The sequence below is a fragment of the Cebidichthys violaceus genome, unplaced genomic scaffold (assembly GCF_023349555.1).
Source record: "Cebidichthys violaceus isolate CVI_PGR_0920_01 unplaced genomic scaffold, fCebVio1.0.p SCAF_143, whole genome shotgun sequence".
Taxonomy (NCBI): domain Eukaryota; kingdom Metazoa; phylum Chordata; class Actinopteri; order Perciformes; family Stichaeidae; genus Cebidichthys; species Cebidichthys violaceus.
The window spans coordinates 140013-156242 of NW_027176311.1; the positions used below are offsets into that span (position 1 = coordinate 140013).

Consider the following 16230-nt stretch of genomic DNA (forward strand, 5'->3'; position numbering starts at 1 on the left):
GACACCACAGTTATTTATGAAAGCATGACAACGTCCAGAATATAACACGTGCATGGCGGAAACATTGTTTGCGTGTAAATGCATACTAGGGGTGGATTATGCCACACACGAGCACACCTTCACGTTGGACGTTTTTGACTGTATGCTTTATGTAAAGCCGCTATAATAAACTTCCTGTTTTAAGTCATTGTCCGGATACAAATTCACATCATGCATTCATGAAAGTTAGCACCAGTTTGCGAACTGTGTTGACGTGAATATGAAGAATCTCTTGCCAGGTTAAATTGTCGCAGTTGAACGTCAGTCCATAAACGGAAAATAAAATAAAAAATAACATGTGAAGAAGTGCTAAAATACTAAATTCACTTTATTCCGAAATGTTGGACGAAGAGGGGAATCAAAATCGTCACAATATTATGACCATATATAACCATGTCGTGTTAACCTTGTCAATTCTAGAACCAATCAACGGAACCGTACCAACCTTGCTCAATTGGAGATTAGCCCCATATATTTTGGTTCTGCAGGGACCTGAGAGGTTTTTGAAGAATAAATTCTCCGCTCTGCACAAAGCTTTGAGGGCAGCCATGTTTTGGAGACACGGGGAGAGGAGCACAGTGATAGCTCCAGCAGACGAGACGACAGATGATGTAGGCTGCTGAAAGGTCGCAGTGTGGCTAACCGGCAATCCTAGCTCACACGCCAAAAACTCAGCGCCTCAATGACATTGGCTGGTGCCTCAATGGGCTGGACTAGCGCACACGGGGATGCAGAGAGGCTCGGCAGGCATATTTAAATTTAACCCTTTCGCCACCACCGCGCCACCATGGAGTACTCGGCGAACTGCAAAATGCTTTAACTTTTACAGAGACGTTAATGTACTTTCAAAACCCCCCCAGGGTGGAATAAGTAACGCAATTTAAGTACATAACAAGTGTGGAGATAACTACCCCCAGGCGCACGCGCACACACACAAACACACTGACGTCTCCTGGAAACAGGCATGACACTATGAGCACGTGAGTAATCTCTGGCTCACGTGACGCATACTTTTTAGTCATGGCCGACGACTACAGGCGACAGGGTTTTGAGTTGGAGAGAAGGATATTTGAGTTAGACATCAAGTGTTCCAGTCTCAGAGCTGAAAAGCAAGGTATCGACATGACGTTGTTATTTGTGTGTCTTGTGGCCGTTCTTGGCACCTCGTCTGCGTGGCTAAGATTATTGTTCAGTTGATTAGCCAACTAGCAAGCTAGCTAACGTTATCTAACATAGCTTGCAACTATAACAACAGCTGCTGTCTCGTGAAATGTTGTCGGCAGATAATACTTGCCCTACAGTTAGCTAACGGTCGGTGAACATTTAACTTCGTAACGGTTACTAACTGACCGATGTTTGTTTTGGAATATCTGGGTGTCCGAGTTTAACGGCTAGCGTAAATTTGCTAACGTTAGCTAAAATGCATTATTGTTGACAAACGTTTTACGCTAGCTGGCCATGAAACACGATGCCCCGTAAAAGTAAATACAATAGGGGTGAGAGTTAATCGTAGAAGTAAAGTTGACATTATTTTATGTTGACTTGTACCTGTTATATTAGTCAGTACATGTAAACATTGTTAAACGCTTGAAAATGTTGGTTCACATTTCACGCCATGATTGTATTAACTTAGGTTGGCAAAAAAAGTCACATTGCCTTTTACTTTATGTTAAAACTCTATTGCATAAACTTGTAAATATAAAGTGCCACTCATCAACAACAGTACGATGGTTCTTGAAGTAGACCTGTAATTTGGTAACATGTTAATGTGTCGTTCTTCCACAGATGATGACTATTTACAGAATGCGTCTGCCATACTAGACAAGTTGAAAAGCTATTACAGGCAAGGAGGGGAGAGTAGCAACCTTTCCAAGGTGCTTCAGGATTACACACAGGTACTTCATTGCGTTACACTTCATTAGTGTTTAATAGCTGACTCTGTTTTTCATTAATCATTTAGTTTACAAAAACATCATAAAATAGTGAAAAATGCCACTCAAATTCCATGAATTCAAGGTGATCTTCAGATTGTCAGGTGCATCTGTCTCAGAGTCCAAAACTCAAAAGCTATTCAGTCATGCTTACTTTTATTAAACAGGGAAAACTATCCTTAAATTTGAGAAGGCGGAACCACCAAGTCCGTGGCAGGTTTGCTTGATAAGTGACATAAGCGATTGACCAAAAATTGATGTGTGTTATTTTTTTACCCCTATAAACGTCAAACTTGTAGCCCCTCAGCTTAGCCTTTGAGTTCAAAACCATATGCTAAACATCTACAAATAGTGGTAACATTTACTTAACGGATATCGTAGCTTTCACAATGTAGGAGAGGAAAATGTATGCCCTAACTGCGATAAAGTTACTTAACTTTGTACCAAGAGATTGTTAGATTGAGGAGGATTAAAGCCACTTGTGTGCTGGAGGTTAGTTGTAGATTGTTACGGTTGTCTTGTTGATGTGAAGCGGTCTAAACCCTGACTGAAAAGGCTCAATAGGGTTTTTAAGTGATTCTGGTTCTATCTACTTTATTAATGAAGAACTCAATACAGTCACTTAGTTTGCTTCTGATGACTTAAACAAGTATTTTTGTTATCGTGAAACTTGTTGCATAGTTTTCTTGAGCATTATATTCAATGTCAAGTGTGAGTGTACATTTGTTTTTCATCATTTAGGTGATCCTGGACATCACATTTTATGAAGAGAATAAACTGGTGGACCAGGAGTTCCCTGAGGACTGCTCACCTTTTAAAATCCAGCAGCTGCTGCAAGACCTGACCGAGCCAGAGGTTTTGGCAGGGAGGCTAGCACCAGCGCAAGAAGTGTGTATATGTGTGTCTCAACACCATCTTGTGTGCATGTTTTTAAGAGTATTCCCAGTGACGTCAATTCCACTTTAATGGTTTCTCTGGTTTATAGTTATGCAAAAAAAAGAAGAAGTAGCACATATTTACTTCCATGTCATTGTCTAACAGTGCTATTTATGTCTTTTGGTTGTTAATAGGTGCAGTCTATGTTGGGCCTTGAGCTGTTAGAATGCCTCTATTGGAGACGTGGAGCTCTGCTGTACATGTACTGCCACACCCTTCATCAACGAAAACAGTGGATTAAGAAAAACAAGGACACATTCCTTAAGGTGCCACACTGTAAAGAGATCGAAGTAGATTCAGTAAATTGTCTTTGTGAACAGAGACGTGGGCTGATTCTGTTTGTTTTGGTGCAAACAGAAGTTTAGTATCTAAGTTTCCTAATGCTCATCTGACTCTGTTATTTCAATCTAGTGTATTCAGGAAGGGGTGCGCTACCTAATGCGGATGCTGCAGGTGAGAAACTCTGTGAAGCTCAACGATGGCGTGGTGCTCCATGACACCGCTACAGCAAGCTTCCTATCTGAAGGTAAATATGTCGTCGGTCATCTACGAATAACACAAACTGTTGTGCAGCTTCAGTCAAGTTTGAGCCGTTTGATCATACTCACTACTCACTTGTGATTTTGGCCAGGCATCTTCTCAGACACACACCTGTTGACGATGATGTACATCGGGGAAATGTGTTTCTGGGCGGTCAAGTACGAGGACTGCAGCGCTGACACTATGGATCGCAAAGAAGATCGCCTCCAGTTTCGGGACATTGGCACACAGATCCTCAACAAATACGTGCTGGCCTGTGAGGGCCCTCTGCAGGGCCAGGGCTGGAACACAGAAAATGCCAAGGAAATCCTGAGTATTTTACAGTGAACCCAGCTTGCCCCTGTGTTGAAGTTGCCCTCAGGCACAGATCTAAGTTCAGTATTCAAATGTGTGTCAACCCCAAATAAAAATGCAATTCATCAGGTGGGGTGTAATCTTGTGGAAGGTACAGTGGAGACATGGGGAGAAAGTGTATGTGAAGGAAAGAGTCTTTGGATCAGTGTCTACAGGCAACCTCATCCCATGCCAAACGGCCCAGGCCACAGCAGGTGAAGGAGGGGTTAGAAAGGATAAGATCGGTGGTGTAAAACTGGCAGGGGATGCAGCCGAGGTTGTTAAATAACATTTTGCCCTGTCCTGCTGAAAAAGCAGTTATCATCTTGATTCCAGACTGTTGACTGGAGCACTTATTTTGCTCTGAGAATGTGTTATAATAACATTAATATAAATATTAAAAGGTTATTAATGAAATTGACCTTTTTTTTTTCTTTTTTTTTTAAAGATTGAAGATAATCCAGCTGGAAATGAGACATTGCACAGTAACATTTTATTTATTATTTTTTTTTTGCTATTTTGTTATGCTTTTTAATATATAATTGCATATACATTATATATGTATGTGTGTGTATACAAATATACACTAAAGGCAAAAGAAAGGTGTTCAAAAACAATTGACAATGATGTATTCATGACTATTTGAAGTATGTTCAGATTTGTTCATACCAGCTTTGTAATGCGCCACTTGTATTCCCATCTATTGCAAAATTACATTTCTCTGCCACTTCAGTAACCTTGATAGTATAACTATTAATAGAGACTCTGTGTTGTTTGGACGAAAATCATTTTCTGTTTTTTATGTCCTCGTTGACAATAAACACGCGCGTTGTTTTAAGAAAAACACGATTTAGCTGCACATTATTGGAAAAACGGACAGTACCCACAATGCCCCACTTCAGCCAACAACAAGGAAGTAAGACGGATGGCTGTGTTGTCATCGCTCACCACGTCGAGATATCACAGCGGTCTTGCCGTCTCTTCGCTTATTACCGCTCACTTCTGAAGTCATGGCAGGACAGACCCAGCCGCTCAGCGAGTCCGCCGTGATCCGCAGCCTCAGACGGTTCAGGGACCGATATTTACCAACGAGTGGGAAAGTTGTCAGAAGCTCTTTGACGCCTGTTGCGGACGCGGTAGTAGGAGAGCCACAACCGGGATTTCTGGATAGTTTACCGGTGAGTTTTTTTGTTTGACCTGTCCTAAACTATATAGCCGTTTTAATATCTATAGTCATCTCATGGAGCGAGGTAGCGGCAGGTATGTGAGGCTCAAATGCATTTCTACAAATTCGACTTTTTTCCCCCCATAGGACATCTAAAAGCTGGGAAACTGTTCCTCGCATATCTCGATAACCGCTCCTCCAATCTTCTCACTTGCTGGGGACCCCATGAAGTGCTTTCTGGTGGCACGCGACACGTACAAATATTAATCCTAATATTAATTAGCCGCTCATGAACACGTCGCTTAGGCTGCTGGACAGAGTGCTAACCATATAGACTCAAAGCGCTAAATGAATGCTGCATAACGTCATAACTGAACTTACCTTTTACTTCCGGGCAAAATACCTCCGCTCATTACACCCATGCTCTACTTATCAGTCGCGATCGTTCTGTCAAAGCAAGCGACTGACGCGTGCTGTGCTCCCCCCCAACGTTCCGTAACGTTGTTAGTCGAACGTTCACAGAACCTTTCGGGAACATTGGCTGAAGGACAGGGTTCAGGGTAGGTCCGTTCAAGGTGGAGCTCTCTGTTCTGGTCGAACAGGCTTTATAATCCATCACGTTTTAACTGTCAAATGCACTAGAACCAAAAAAATGAATGGACAAGATGTCACATTAAGTAAAGTGAAATAAGCTGCCAATAGCCATTGAAGAGACACCCTGTCTCCTTCCTGTCTCCTTCTCCTAACTAGTTCTTGACACTCTTTTAGTTTTCATATTGAATCATACTCCTCCCTCTTTTAAGGTGGAAGTACAGTTCCTGATCATGACCTTACTGTCTCCGGCGGATATCTGCATTCTGGGAGCCACCAGTCGGTACTGGAGGGCCATGGTTAGAGATCCGATACTGTGGAGGTACTTCCTGCACAGGGACATGCTAAACTGGCCCTCCATTGATCACGTGAGCATGCCCCAACTGGAGTTGCTGGACGCACCACTAATCGATGAAGATGAGAGCCTGGACGATAGAGAAGAGTGGGACGACAAAGGGACGGAATCGAAAGTTGACTACATGTCAGAGTGGGTGTCTTTTTTTTTTTTTTCTTCTGTCGTCCCGTATTAAGGTCAGTTTGATTGAAAGAGATTTTGACCGCCGTCTGTGTCTCGACAGATACCTGAAAGGCTGCCCGTCCTGCAGACGACAGTGGCTTCCCTCGCGGCCGACGTACGAGGCCGTGACCTCGTTTCTCCAGTCTCTGGTGGCCTCGTCTGAGCCACGTTATGCCATGTTTGGCCCCGGCATGGAGCAGCTGGACGTCTCTATAGTCACAAGGCTCCTGCGCGCTCCAGATGTGCTTCCAGTGTCGGGCACTCCTCACAGACAGATCAATGGTGAGATAGCCTTGGTGTTGAGTGCTGATGATGAAGGGTGAGCTCTTCCCGGTCGCCATTTTTAGCTACCGGGAAGTAGAACAAAAACTACCCCTGGATCAGTTTAAAGTCCAGCTGATTAGAGCTGGCACTGGAACAAGATCACTTTAACAAGCGATAATGCTGATGTGGTTATTTTTTAAGAACCTCACACTTCACTTACTAGTTGTACGTTTACATGCCAACCACTAGGTGGCGATATTGGCCAATAATTGTCGTCGGCTAAGACGCCCCAAAAATCTAACCGACCCTTGTTTTTATACTCTAGGTATTGGCTCAGGGATCAGTTACATGTTCAACAACCAACACAAATTCAATATCCTGACTCTGTACTCAACCAATAGGTAAGCACTTTGTATTCAAAGACACCATGTGAGTTGCAGTTATGATCTGTTTTTCTGCCTATTTATTATTAATACCGCCACAATCATTAAACTGTGTGTGTGCTTGTGTGCGCAGGGCGGAGAGGGAGAAAGCCAGATTGCAGCAGCAGAGCATCAGTAATAAACTTTTTACCCGTGAAGGAGCCGATGACTCGGGCTATCCGATCTACAGCCCCGCTCCTCAGGTCCGGCAAGTGTGCCAGGCGGTGGACGGTTTCATCTACGTAGCCAATGCAGAGCCTGGGAGAGGTGAGATATAGACGGCACATCTATTCGCAGCTTCGGCTCCTCTGCTCCTCTGTTTTCTTGCCATACAAATTGCCAGCGAAGACCATTTGCATGAAAAGAACCCCCCCCCCCCCCCCCCCCCCCCATGTCATCGGTAGGGGACGGGGAGTCCGAGGCGGCTCAGCTTCGGGCTGTGCTTAGCTGTGCCGAGGGTTCAGAGACCAGGCCTCTGCTGGTGCTCTCCTGTGTCTCCAGAGAAGAACCGGAAGAAGTCAGGATAACCCACCCGCAAGCTATTACCGGCAGAAACGGGGCCGGGTGTCGAACTCCCTGTGTCAACATCGCAAAGAGACTCGGACTACCTCAGCTGGCTAACCCTTGGATGGTAATTGAAAGATTAATAATCGAAAGGCTTTTACATCTATCCAGTGTCAGTTTTTTTTTTTTTTTTGTTTCAACCTGTGTTTGTGTTCCTCGCTCTTATTCAGGTGCAGGATACAGTAGCAGAATCCCTCTCGGGTCTTCTGGAGGGCGTCTCCTGGTTGCTGAGATGTTCGGGAGTCAAACTCTATGGTAGCTAGTTATGTGACTTCTGCTGTTTGCCAGATGAACGAAAACCACCAAGACACACTGCGGCATTTCCTGAGTAATTTATGCCACATGTGCACTGATGGGTTTCTAACTGTTATTCATCCGGGACAACTGAGAGAGCCTCTGTTCTTATTTACAGAGAGACACATGAAGGAGTGATGGCAGGACAGGAGGTTATACATTTGTCTGGGAGCTTCACAGTACCAGTGTTTGTTCTCTTCAGACAATAATCCATATAACGGGACACACTCAGGTCTGTTCAGGTCTTTAAATTACAGAAAACGTAGTTGTTGTGGGATGAACACAGTTTGTTCAATGAGTCATGCAGGAAAACACAGATAGAAAGACTCCGGTGCAGGACTCCAAAAACCCAAATGAAAAAAAAATGTGAAATCTCATTTGGACTCAATTTATTACCACATTTAAGACTTGGCGTGCTGCTGACTAATCAGGTCCCCCGCTGTTCAGTTCAACATGGGGAAAGAGAATTTTTCATGATCTGACATGACATTTTTCAATATTTCATCTAAGGTTCATAATGACCTGGTCTTTTTTTTACTGTCAGCTTATGTAACATTTAGACAAAAGATGCCTAAAAGAAAATCTAATTGCTGTTTTGTAACAGTTTTTTTTGTATGTATTAGTGTCCATGTCTGTCTTCTTTTAGCTGTTATATTACATTTATAGTTGTTTGACTCATTACCATTGATTAAGAGTTACTGCAGGTGTATAAACCAACATCCCAGAACAAACGCAAGCCCAGGCTGACTCTCACACGCACACACTCGACACAATCACATTATTTTTTCTTTTTCTTTTCTTTCTTTTGTTTGTTATGCATATTTTATTTGATGCTGTTTGTAATATAGTAACATTTTAATATTCTATAGGGGGAGGCTTCAAATAAGCCCAGTTGGCTTTCTGACTCTTCCTGCTCTGTGATATAAATTTATCTCTGTTATGTTTATTTTAAATTTTATTGTTTGAATTGTGCAAAATGAATGAAATGAAAATCCACTGCCCTCTGATCAATGCGTACCTCTCATATACCATAAAGATATGACTTTTAGAGCTAAACTATAATACAAGCAATTTAATGAATTCACTTTATTTTAAATATTTTATGATGTTGTGCAATAAAGAAATGTTGCCTTTTGAGAAATGGCAAATACTCTTCTGATTTTAAATATTTGTGTCTGTTATTGTACAATTAGAAGAAAAAAAAAATCTACAAATGTGTTTTATGATTACAGATGTCTCTTGTGGTGAAGAAGTCACACTTTCAGTCTCTCACAACACTGATAACTTTATTAAATGTCCGTTAAATAACCAGTGAATCGCTGTTCAAGCAATCACAAATGACAAAACTATTCTATGTATGTTAGTCACGATTTTTGTCTTCTCTGCACACATTCACAAGTTCAAACCCTCCTGAGCAGTGGAGGGTATACTTCCCCCCCCCCCCGCTTTCCTTTCCTCTGAGGTCAGCCCTGGCATGAAATGTCGAGTTCACGTCTGTATGTCAGCAGGCGAGGGAGAATATTCTGCTGTGGCCACCAGGGGGCGCTACTAGTAGCTCTACCTTTCTAACTGCCCTGACTGTTTGACTAGCACTGACCATAGAGCTATGAAATGTGAGAAATATTCGTCAAACATAGATATGAAATAATCACATTTTTTTTTTTCAGACCTCTCACTTAATGTGTTGTGTTTGTCTCATAGAAATGATCAAACGGTTCATATTGGGTGTCCCTGGCGGCGGCGTTGGCATGACCTAATGGCAGCATGTAAGGCATGACAACATAATGAGCCTGGCTGGTGCTCTTTTGTTCTAGTCCCCTAGGTAACCACAAATCTTTGGTAAAAGTATATACACACACACACACACCTCCTCCTCCTGGCAGCCCTTCCATCAAAAGCCTCTTTTGTCTCAACAATCATTTTCATAGACATACAGATTTAAAATAGGACCATGATTAGTGCAATTTAGGTGCATTTAGCTGAGCTGACTGCTGGTGAAGCGGAGATTGATTCTTTTTTTTTCCCCCACCCTGCTGAAATTTAAAAGGAAATGATGGAGAAGTCGGCCGCTGTGCGCGCGCGCGTGTGTGTGTGTGTGTGTGTGTGTGTGTGTGTGTGTGCGCGAGAATCTGACTCAACTCATCTCTCTGTTCTCTGTAAACAGGACGTCTACCTCTCAGGTACTCGCTCCACAGTTATGTACCTACATTGTATGTTTGTGTGTCGTGTGTATGAACGCTCACGCTTACACAGAATGTCCAACAATGAAGGTGGACCACACATAAAAAAAAAGAGAAAAGAAAAGAACAAGAGAACAGCTGCTTAATCCTTTGTTCTGACTCTGTGATCCCGATGCAGCCCTTCCGCTGGCGGCGTGGATGAATGAGTGCTGTTGCAGGCTGAGTGAATGAGCAGTGAATGAAGCTGCTTTTATGTGAATGCAGACTAAAGAAAGTAAACCAGCGATGAGGTTACTGTGGGTTGGCATCCAGGATGTGTTGAGTCCATTGCTGGAACTTGCTTTGCTCGGACATTTTCAGAGTCTGTTTGTTTAGACTGCAGACTGTGGACCATTAGCACACATTATAATGGTGGGTGAGGTTTGGTGGTGGTGGTGGTGGTGAGGGGGGGGGGGGGGGGGGGGGGGGGGGGGGGTGTTTCCTGGGGCCTTGTTTTGGAAGGTAAACCTCCGGCTGCCTCTTGTCTTCCGAAATCCAAAGGGGCCCTCTGGGAAATGATGTCACGAAGGAAGACACCCTTATACTGACCCCAGACGGTTCACAGACGTCTGCAACAGTACGTGGACGGTTAAAACACGCCATGTGAGACGTGTATGGGGACACCGGGACGCGGCGTATTGGAAACGCTGTGTATATAAAAAGGCCGAAACAGCAGGGACAGATAACAAAGGCTCTTCAGTGGCTCACAACAGCTTCATCTTAATGTAATGCCAGCGTTAGAGAGCTGTGTTTATAGGGTTCTTTGCACAGCCTGAGGCAATAGAAACTAAAAATAATCAGGCATTGCCTATAAATTCCCGGAGGTTTCCCCTTTTTGTGCTGTCCGATATACAGTATATAGTGTCTCCTTATAAGCCACCATGGCTACTAAATCTACATACGCTTTCTGTTGAGCGCACCGTGTTGAAAACACTTTCTGTGCACCGATATAAATAAGAGGAGGGCTGGACCACTACTATAAACATCTGCACAACATAAATCTATAACTCAGCAATAACTATTGCCATTGCCACGTTTATGATGTTACTTTGCTGTTGAAAATGTGTGTGTGTGTGCTTTCTGGGGCTGCGGTTCGTTTGCGGCGTAGGATTACGTATTCATAAAGCGTCGTTAATGCTTTGCTATTGCAGCAGCAGATTCAACAATGGGAGTAAACTGCTTTGAATCTAATGAAGATCTGTCGCTGTGTCAATAATTGTCTGACTCGAAAGATTGAACTTGGCTAAAATCACTCCTCACGGGGTGAAAGACGACGCCGTCTTCCTCGGCCATCATCCTCTCCCTCTTCTTCACCGTTGTCTCATCCCACCCTTTTCACTCTCTCCTCCTTTCATTAGAGTTAAGTCCCTGATTTGTATTCCGCGATAACGGCCAAGATTAAAGTAGGCATTGAAGAAAAAAAAGAAGAAAAAAAACACAGCATTTGCATGATGCATTCACTGATTAGGCTGAGCGTCCCTCTTAATTGTGTTGTTTTGCACATGGCGGGGCTCTCATGCTGATACTCTGTGGATCTTACTCTTCCCGTGCAATCTCGCCAATTCGCTTCAATTTCCTCCCCACTTCACTGCGTCCGTCCCCACCTGCCTCCCGCTGCCATACACGAATACGGCAGTTCAGGGACTCGCAATACTGGACCAGGGTTTTAGAAGTGTTAATGGTGAATCACTTGTGAATCCCTTTTAATCGGCTCGGTAATAACGAAGATATGGAACCGGGAGCACAGTGATCCGTCCTAGTATTTGATGCTGTTGCTGTTATTTCTGTGTGTGTGTGTGTGTGTGTGTGTGTGTGTGTGTGTGTGTGTGTGTTCCCCCTGTAGCCATCTCCTCTCTTTTACCCTAATCCAATAGGCAGCAGGGTGCTGACAGATAGTTGTGAGTGGGCACACTTGTGATGTGAAACCGCACTAAATGCATTACAGGTGACTTGAAGGGGATGACACAAAGGGCACTCTTTCATTATGTGGAAAACAAAAACAGACAGCCGAACACGGAGAGATCCTGCATGGCTTATTGACGAAAAATACAACAACAACAAAAAAAAAAAAAAACAATTTCGGGAATATGGCTCAGTCAGGCGGCTCGGAGTTTGAAGCAAAATGATCTGGAAAAGTGTGGTGATTTACATATTTGTTTTTATGTCAACCAATCAGTGAACTGATCCTGCCAATGAATATTTCCTGTGCAAAAGTCTGACAGACTTTATTCCTTTGTGCCATAGGCTTCCATTACTGTTCAAAACCTTTTTAAAAACACATAAATGAGCCACATTATTACACTGGGAGATGTGTCACATTATCACATTGAACTTGGGCACAATAGACTGTGGTTGTCTTTTCTTTTTTTTTTTCTCATCCTGCATACACCTTTCCCCTGCTGTAAATACTCACTGCACATTAAATCCGCCGCTGAAAATAGCCCTTGGCGAATACACTGTTTACTTCAGTTTGACTAATGTTTGCTTAAAGCTACAGTGCCTCGCTGTTTTAGGAAATTATTTAGCCATTCTAAGAAGTGAAACTCTTCTATAAATATGAGCCATTCATACAAATTGACATCAGTGAGAACCTTCGGGGCTGAGAATCACAGACAGGATGTGGAAGTTGGAAAGTATTTGTGGAGCGGCTAATGCGTGGTCGATTCTGGTCTATTCCGATCAATACTGAACATCACCCGCCCCGTGCTTTGGACGTGGATTATTGGATATGGATGAAGGTGGCTTACAGCAGACTGATCAAGGTTGAGTCAGCAGCCCTGCAGTGCAGGCAACAGTGGCAACAGTGGCATCAGTCTGCGGGCCAGATGCATTGTTCTGTTGTCACATTCAATACAGCACAAGTCCACATGATCACTCAGGGCAGACAATCACAGGAATGAGTATTCCATAACAAAGGAACTAATTCAATGGACGCCCCCCCCCCCTCTGCTCCAATCAGGGCTCTCCGTCCCTCTACTGACCAATACATGGACATGTTCAGGGGTCACTTACTACAAACACACTGTTTGGCGGTGGGAGTTTTCTCTGTTGGGTAATTAATGTCACAAAGTGCCCCGAGACCAGTGAAAAGGTCAGCTAATTACACTAACCCTAAACATAAAAACCTCATTAAATATATATATATATATATATATATATATATATATATATATATATATATATATATATATATATATATATATATATATATCAGCTATAGCTCTTTCCTCTGTGCAACTGCGCAGGTTATAATTGACAGTATCTGTGTTGCATGGGGAGCAGCCTTGTTTGTCTCACAGGGTGGATATGCGCACTGCAGCCGTACGACTTGGGAAAAAGCTAAGCCATAACTTGTGGGCCTTGTGGATTTGACAGAGATGGGGATAGGCCCATAAAAATAAAAGGATGGCTGCGCTCAATGCAGACGTGCCAATTCCATTTCTTTCCCCCTCGCATCACAAATTATGTCAACAACAGTGCATTAATGGGGAGGAAGATACAGCCTCCAGGCCTCAGCAGCCTGTATGTTTGTCAGTCCCCGTCTTCCTTTCTATTTCCAGCTGACTATGTTGAACACTGTAGGTTCCAGTTAATCATCTTTTCTTAGTGCTCATGTCATGAACATGCTGCTGAACTCCTTCGTCAGTTCAGAGGACAGCGGTGAACTCGACTTTATTGGCTCACACACGTGAAAAGTGTACACTGTGGCGTTATATATGTACCGGGGAGCAGGAATGCTGTCGTGCCAAAGTCAAATCCTGACAAGAAAAACTATCACACGCATACAAATATATACGCAACATGCAGTTTAGCAGCAGCAGCAGCAACAGCTGGGTGCATGGGGGTGTTTCTCTCTCTCACGTGTTGGGGCGGGCTCTCCATGCTAATCGATGGCTCTGGTGGTGGGGGGGGGGGGTGTATATCCAGACAGCTGAACTTCTGGGCGAGCCTCTCGTGGCGTCACTTCTCCAGTGGACCCTCCACGTGAGCCCGCACAGCCTACGATTCACAGACAGGCGCAGCCATTCACGAGCTGCCTGTGTAGTTCTCAGCATCAGCGCGCGAAGTAACGTTTAAGTCACTGTGTTGTGTGAAGTTACACCCTTATGAGCCCCTATAAAACCACGTAAAGCGCTTTATTCCTGTTTTGTTCGTCTTTTCCCTTTCATTTCACAATCAGCGGGCATGTGATCAAACACATTTTTTTTTTATTATGGCTATTAATGCCAGGCAGACGGAATAATAACAATAATAATAATAATAAATTGTCTGCTGATTTTATTTACAGCCATCTGAAGGCAACAAGTATCTGTTCCATCTGCAGTCTCTAATTGGAGTGATGTAGCGCACTGTCAAGCCACAATTACGCACGCCATATCCGCTGCTTAATTTATGTGCAACAAGCACCAGACTGTTGCAACAAAACAAAATCACCGCGGAAACCTCCGTGCTCGTGCGCACATAAAAACTAGTCGCTTTATGTATAATTGCACTACAAAGTTTAACAGGTCCCGCGGCCCCATGGAAAGTTGTGGACCACTAGACACAACTTGGACCGTCGGGACCATCTGTGTTCTCCGTGTCTCCATCTCGAAGCACCGGGTAACCCAGGGCAACAGCTGTGCGCGTCATCCCCTGCTTAACGTCTGACCAAAGTACCGCCTGCAGCTCCGCAGTTTTGATTACGACAGCACACACAGGTGGACGCGATGGGGAACATGGCGTGATGCCGTTCGCGTTCAGTTTCAAAGCGGTGCTCGTGTTCCCAGAAAATTAAATACTTTTTTTTTTTTTTTTTTTTTTTTTTATGTGTGTGTACGATTGCAAAGCTTATGTCGCAATATGAAGATAATACTCGATCCGTGCCCTCGGTGTCCTCGTGAGCGCGCAGAGCAGCAACTGACCTGCTATCGATGTATGGATAATAAAGCGACACAAACAAACGTGTTGCGCAGGTGCTGATTCTGTCGACAGACGGGACGGGCATCTACTATCATCTGAAACATGACACAGTATTAATAACACGTTGATGTAACCCCCCAAAAAACGGGTTGTATGAACTTGTGGCGCAGGTTTAAACACATTCGATCATGCTGTTGTATTACGGCACCACATTACTTCCCCCACGTTATGAACGTGCATATAGCTGTCGTGCGCATGCGTATCCAGGGTAGCGACCCAGCGCACTATGGAGTCAATACATTTGCTTTGTATATGGAAACAAGTTTTGAAGCCAATCGCTTTAAAAGCATTCTTGCAAAGTATGCAAGTTATATGTTAAATAGACATATCGAACTTTTGTTTTGAGGGAAATTAAGTTTTAACCCCAAGCTGCCCTCTTGCTGAAGAATATAATAATAATAATTATGGAATATGGAAAATGTAGTGGGTGCTGAATGCAGTACATGATTGAATCTTTGAAAATACATCAACAAAAAAAAAACTCTAATCAAGGTTATGATAAGTTCATGTCAGTCATGACATGTTTTTTTCTGCATTTTGTCCTCAAATTTAGACTAAAGAGTCTCTATAAAGTCACTGTTTGCCATTTTAAACTCGTTGGTTTAAAATGTGAATAGCATATGTTGCATGTTTCTTCTCGTATGTGGCACGGTTCTCTCTAATAACAAGTAGTAACATGTTAATTTGCTTCCTCTTTTAAACTTTGCCTCTCACCAGAAAGCGTGGCAGCAGGCAGCTCCTCACGGGAGAGTTTTATTTTGGAGGTTGTGGCCCGGCAGTCTTTCTCCCCGGCTGTCCCTGCTCATAATGGAGCAGATTGGATTGTTGGCGGATGGGGGCGCTTCACCGCCATTAGAAACACACACACACACACACACACACACACACACACATACACACACACACACACACACAAACACGTACACACACTCACTGGCTCGGTCTATGCGACTGTAGCCCCGTGAAAGTGGACGAGAAGATGGACTGAGTTGCAGATAAGACAACAAATCTTCACCGCGAAAGCGAACCCCGGACCCGATTATTCGATGATCGGATGATGTGAAAACACCGATCGCAGAGATTAGACCGGGCCGAGCAGGCTGAAGTGGAGAAGCAGGACTTTTCGTGCCTGTTACTCACGCTGGACCATCAGATGGCCAAGTTCTGAAAAGTCGATCTGCGCTGTCTTTGCGGGGTTTAAGCTCGAGACTTCGGAATAAGTAAGTACGTTTGTGTTTCGTTTCTTTTACAGCAGCGGAGAGCTTCTTTTTTTTTTTTCTTTTTTTTTTTTGCGCTCACCCATATCTCCGAAACTCCATGTGTTACGCAGCTTACGCACGATCCTGGAAACTTTGCTAAAAAAAAAAAAAAAAAAAAAAGTGCATTACATTTGTTTTGTTTTTTTACAACTCTCTGCTCGTTGCAAAATCTTGTTTGACCAATCATACATATT

The 16230-nt window shown here is 43.5% G+C and overlaps 4 protein-coding genes across 5 annotated transcripts in view; 3 read left to right on the forward strand and 1 right to left on the reverse strand.

Annotated features, from left to right (window-relative positions):
* oxct1a (3-oxoacid CoA transferase 1a) overlaps window positions 1-699 on the reverse strand; it is a 43293-nt gene extending 42594 nt beyond the window's left edge. Inside the window, exon 1 of the mRNA XM_068709333.1 lies at window positions 485-699. Coding sequence (XP_068565434.1) covers window positions 485-589 — 105 coding nt within the window. The 5' untranslated portion in view covers window positions 590-699. The remainder of the gene's footprint in view (window positions 1-484) is intronic.
* Window positions 700-1020: 321 nt separating this feature from the next.
* rimoc1 (rab7a interacting mon1-ccz1 complex subunit 1) lies at window positions 1021-4625 on the forward strand. The gene is made up of 6 exons (XM_068709336.1): window positions 1021-1153; window positions 1825-1934; window positions 2712-2858; window positions 3041-3172; window positions 3318-3432; window positions 3538-4625. Exons 1-6 carry the CDS (start codon window positions 1060-1062, stop codon window positions 3771-3773), a joined length of 834 nt encoding a protein of 277 aa, XP_068565437.1. The 5' UTR covers window positions 1021-1059; the 3' UTR covers window positions 3774-4625.
* A 42-nt stretch (window positions 4626-4667) lies between these two features.
* fbxo4 (F-box protein 4) lies at window positions 4668-8749 on the forward strand. Its single transcript, XM_068709334.1, is given in 8 exon segments — window positions 4668-4722; window positions 4725-4957; window positions 5748-6022; window positions 6114-6334; window positions 6642-6717; window positions 6833-7005; window positions 7143-7369; window positions 7473-8749. Coding segments are annotated over 8 exon segments (1353 nt in total). The 3' UTR covers window positions 7566-8749.
* A 6898-nt stretch (window positions 8750-15647) lies between these two features.
* Window positions 15648-16230, forward strand: part of ghra (growth hormone receptor a) — a 29293-nt gene continuing 28710 nt past the window's right edge. Inside the window, exon 1 of one of the 2 annotated variants that reach the window (XM_068709340.1) lies at window positions 15648-16001. The gene's annotated coding sequence lies outside the window, so the exon portion shown is untranslated. The remainder of the gene's footprint in view (window positions 16002-16230) is intronic. The other variant, XM_068709337.1, reaches the window with a different exon arrangement.

Excerpts from the sequence above, each read along its gene's own strand:
- rimoc1 (XM_068709336.1), top strand. The coding sequence starts at position 1,060 with ATGGCCGACGACTACAGGCGACAGGGTTTTGAGTTGGAGAGAAGGATA. Across the intron at positions 1,154-1,824 it reads TCTCAGAGCTGAAAAGCAAG|ATGATGACTATTTACAGAAT; the intron begins GTATCGACATGA and ends GTTCTTCCACAG. Across the intron at positions 2,859-3,040 it reads GGCTAGCACCAGCGCAAGAA|GTGCAGTCTATGTTGGGCCT; the intron begins GTGTGTATATGT and ends GGTTGTTAATAG.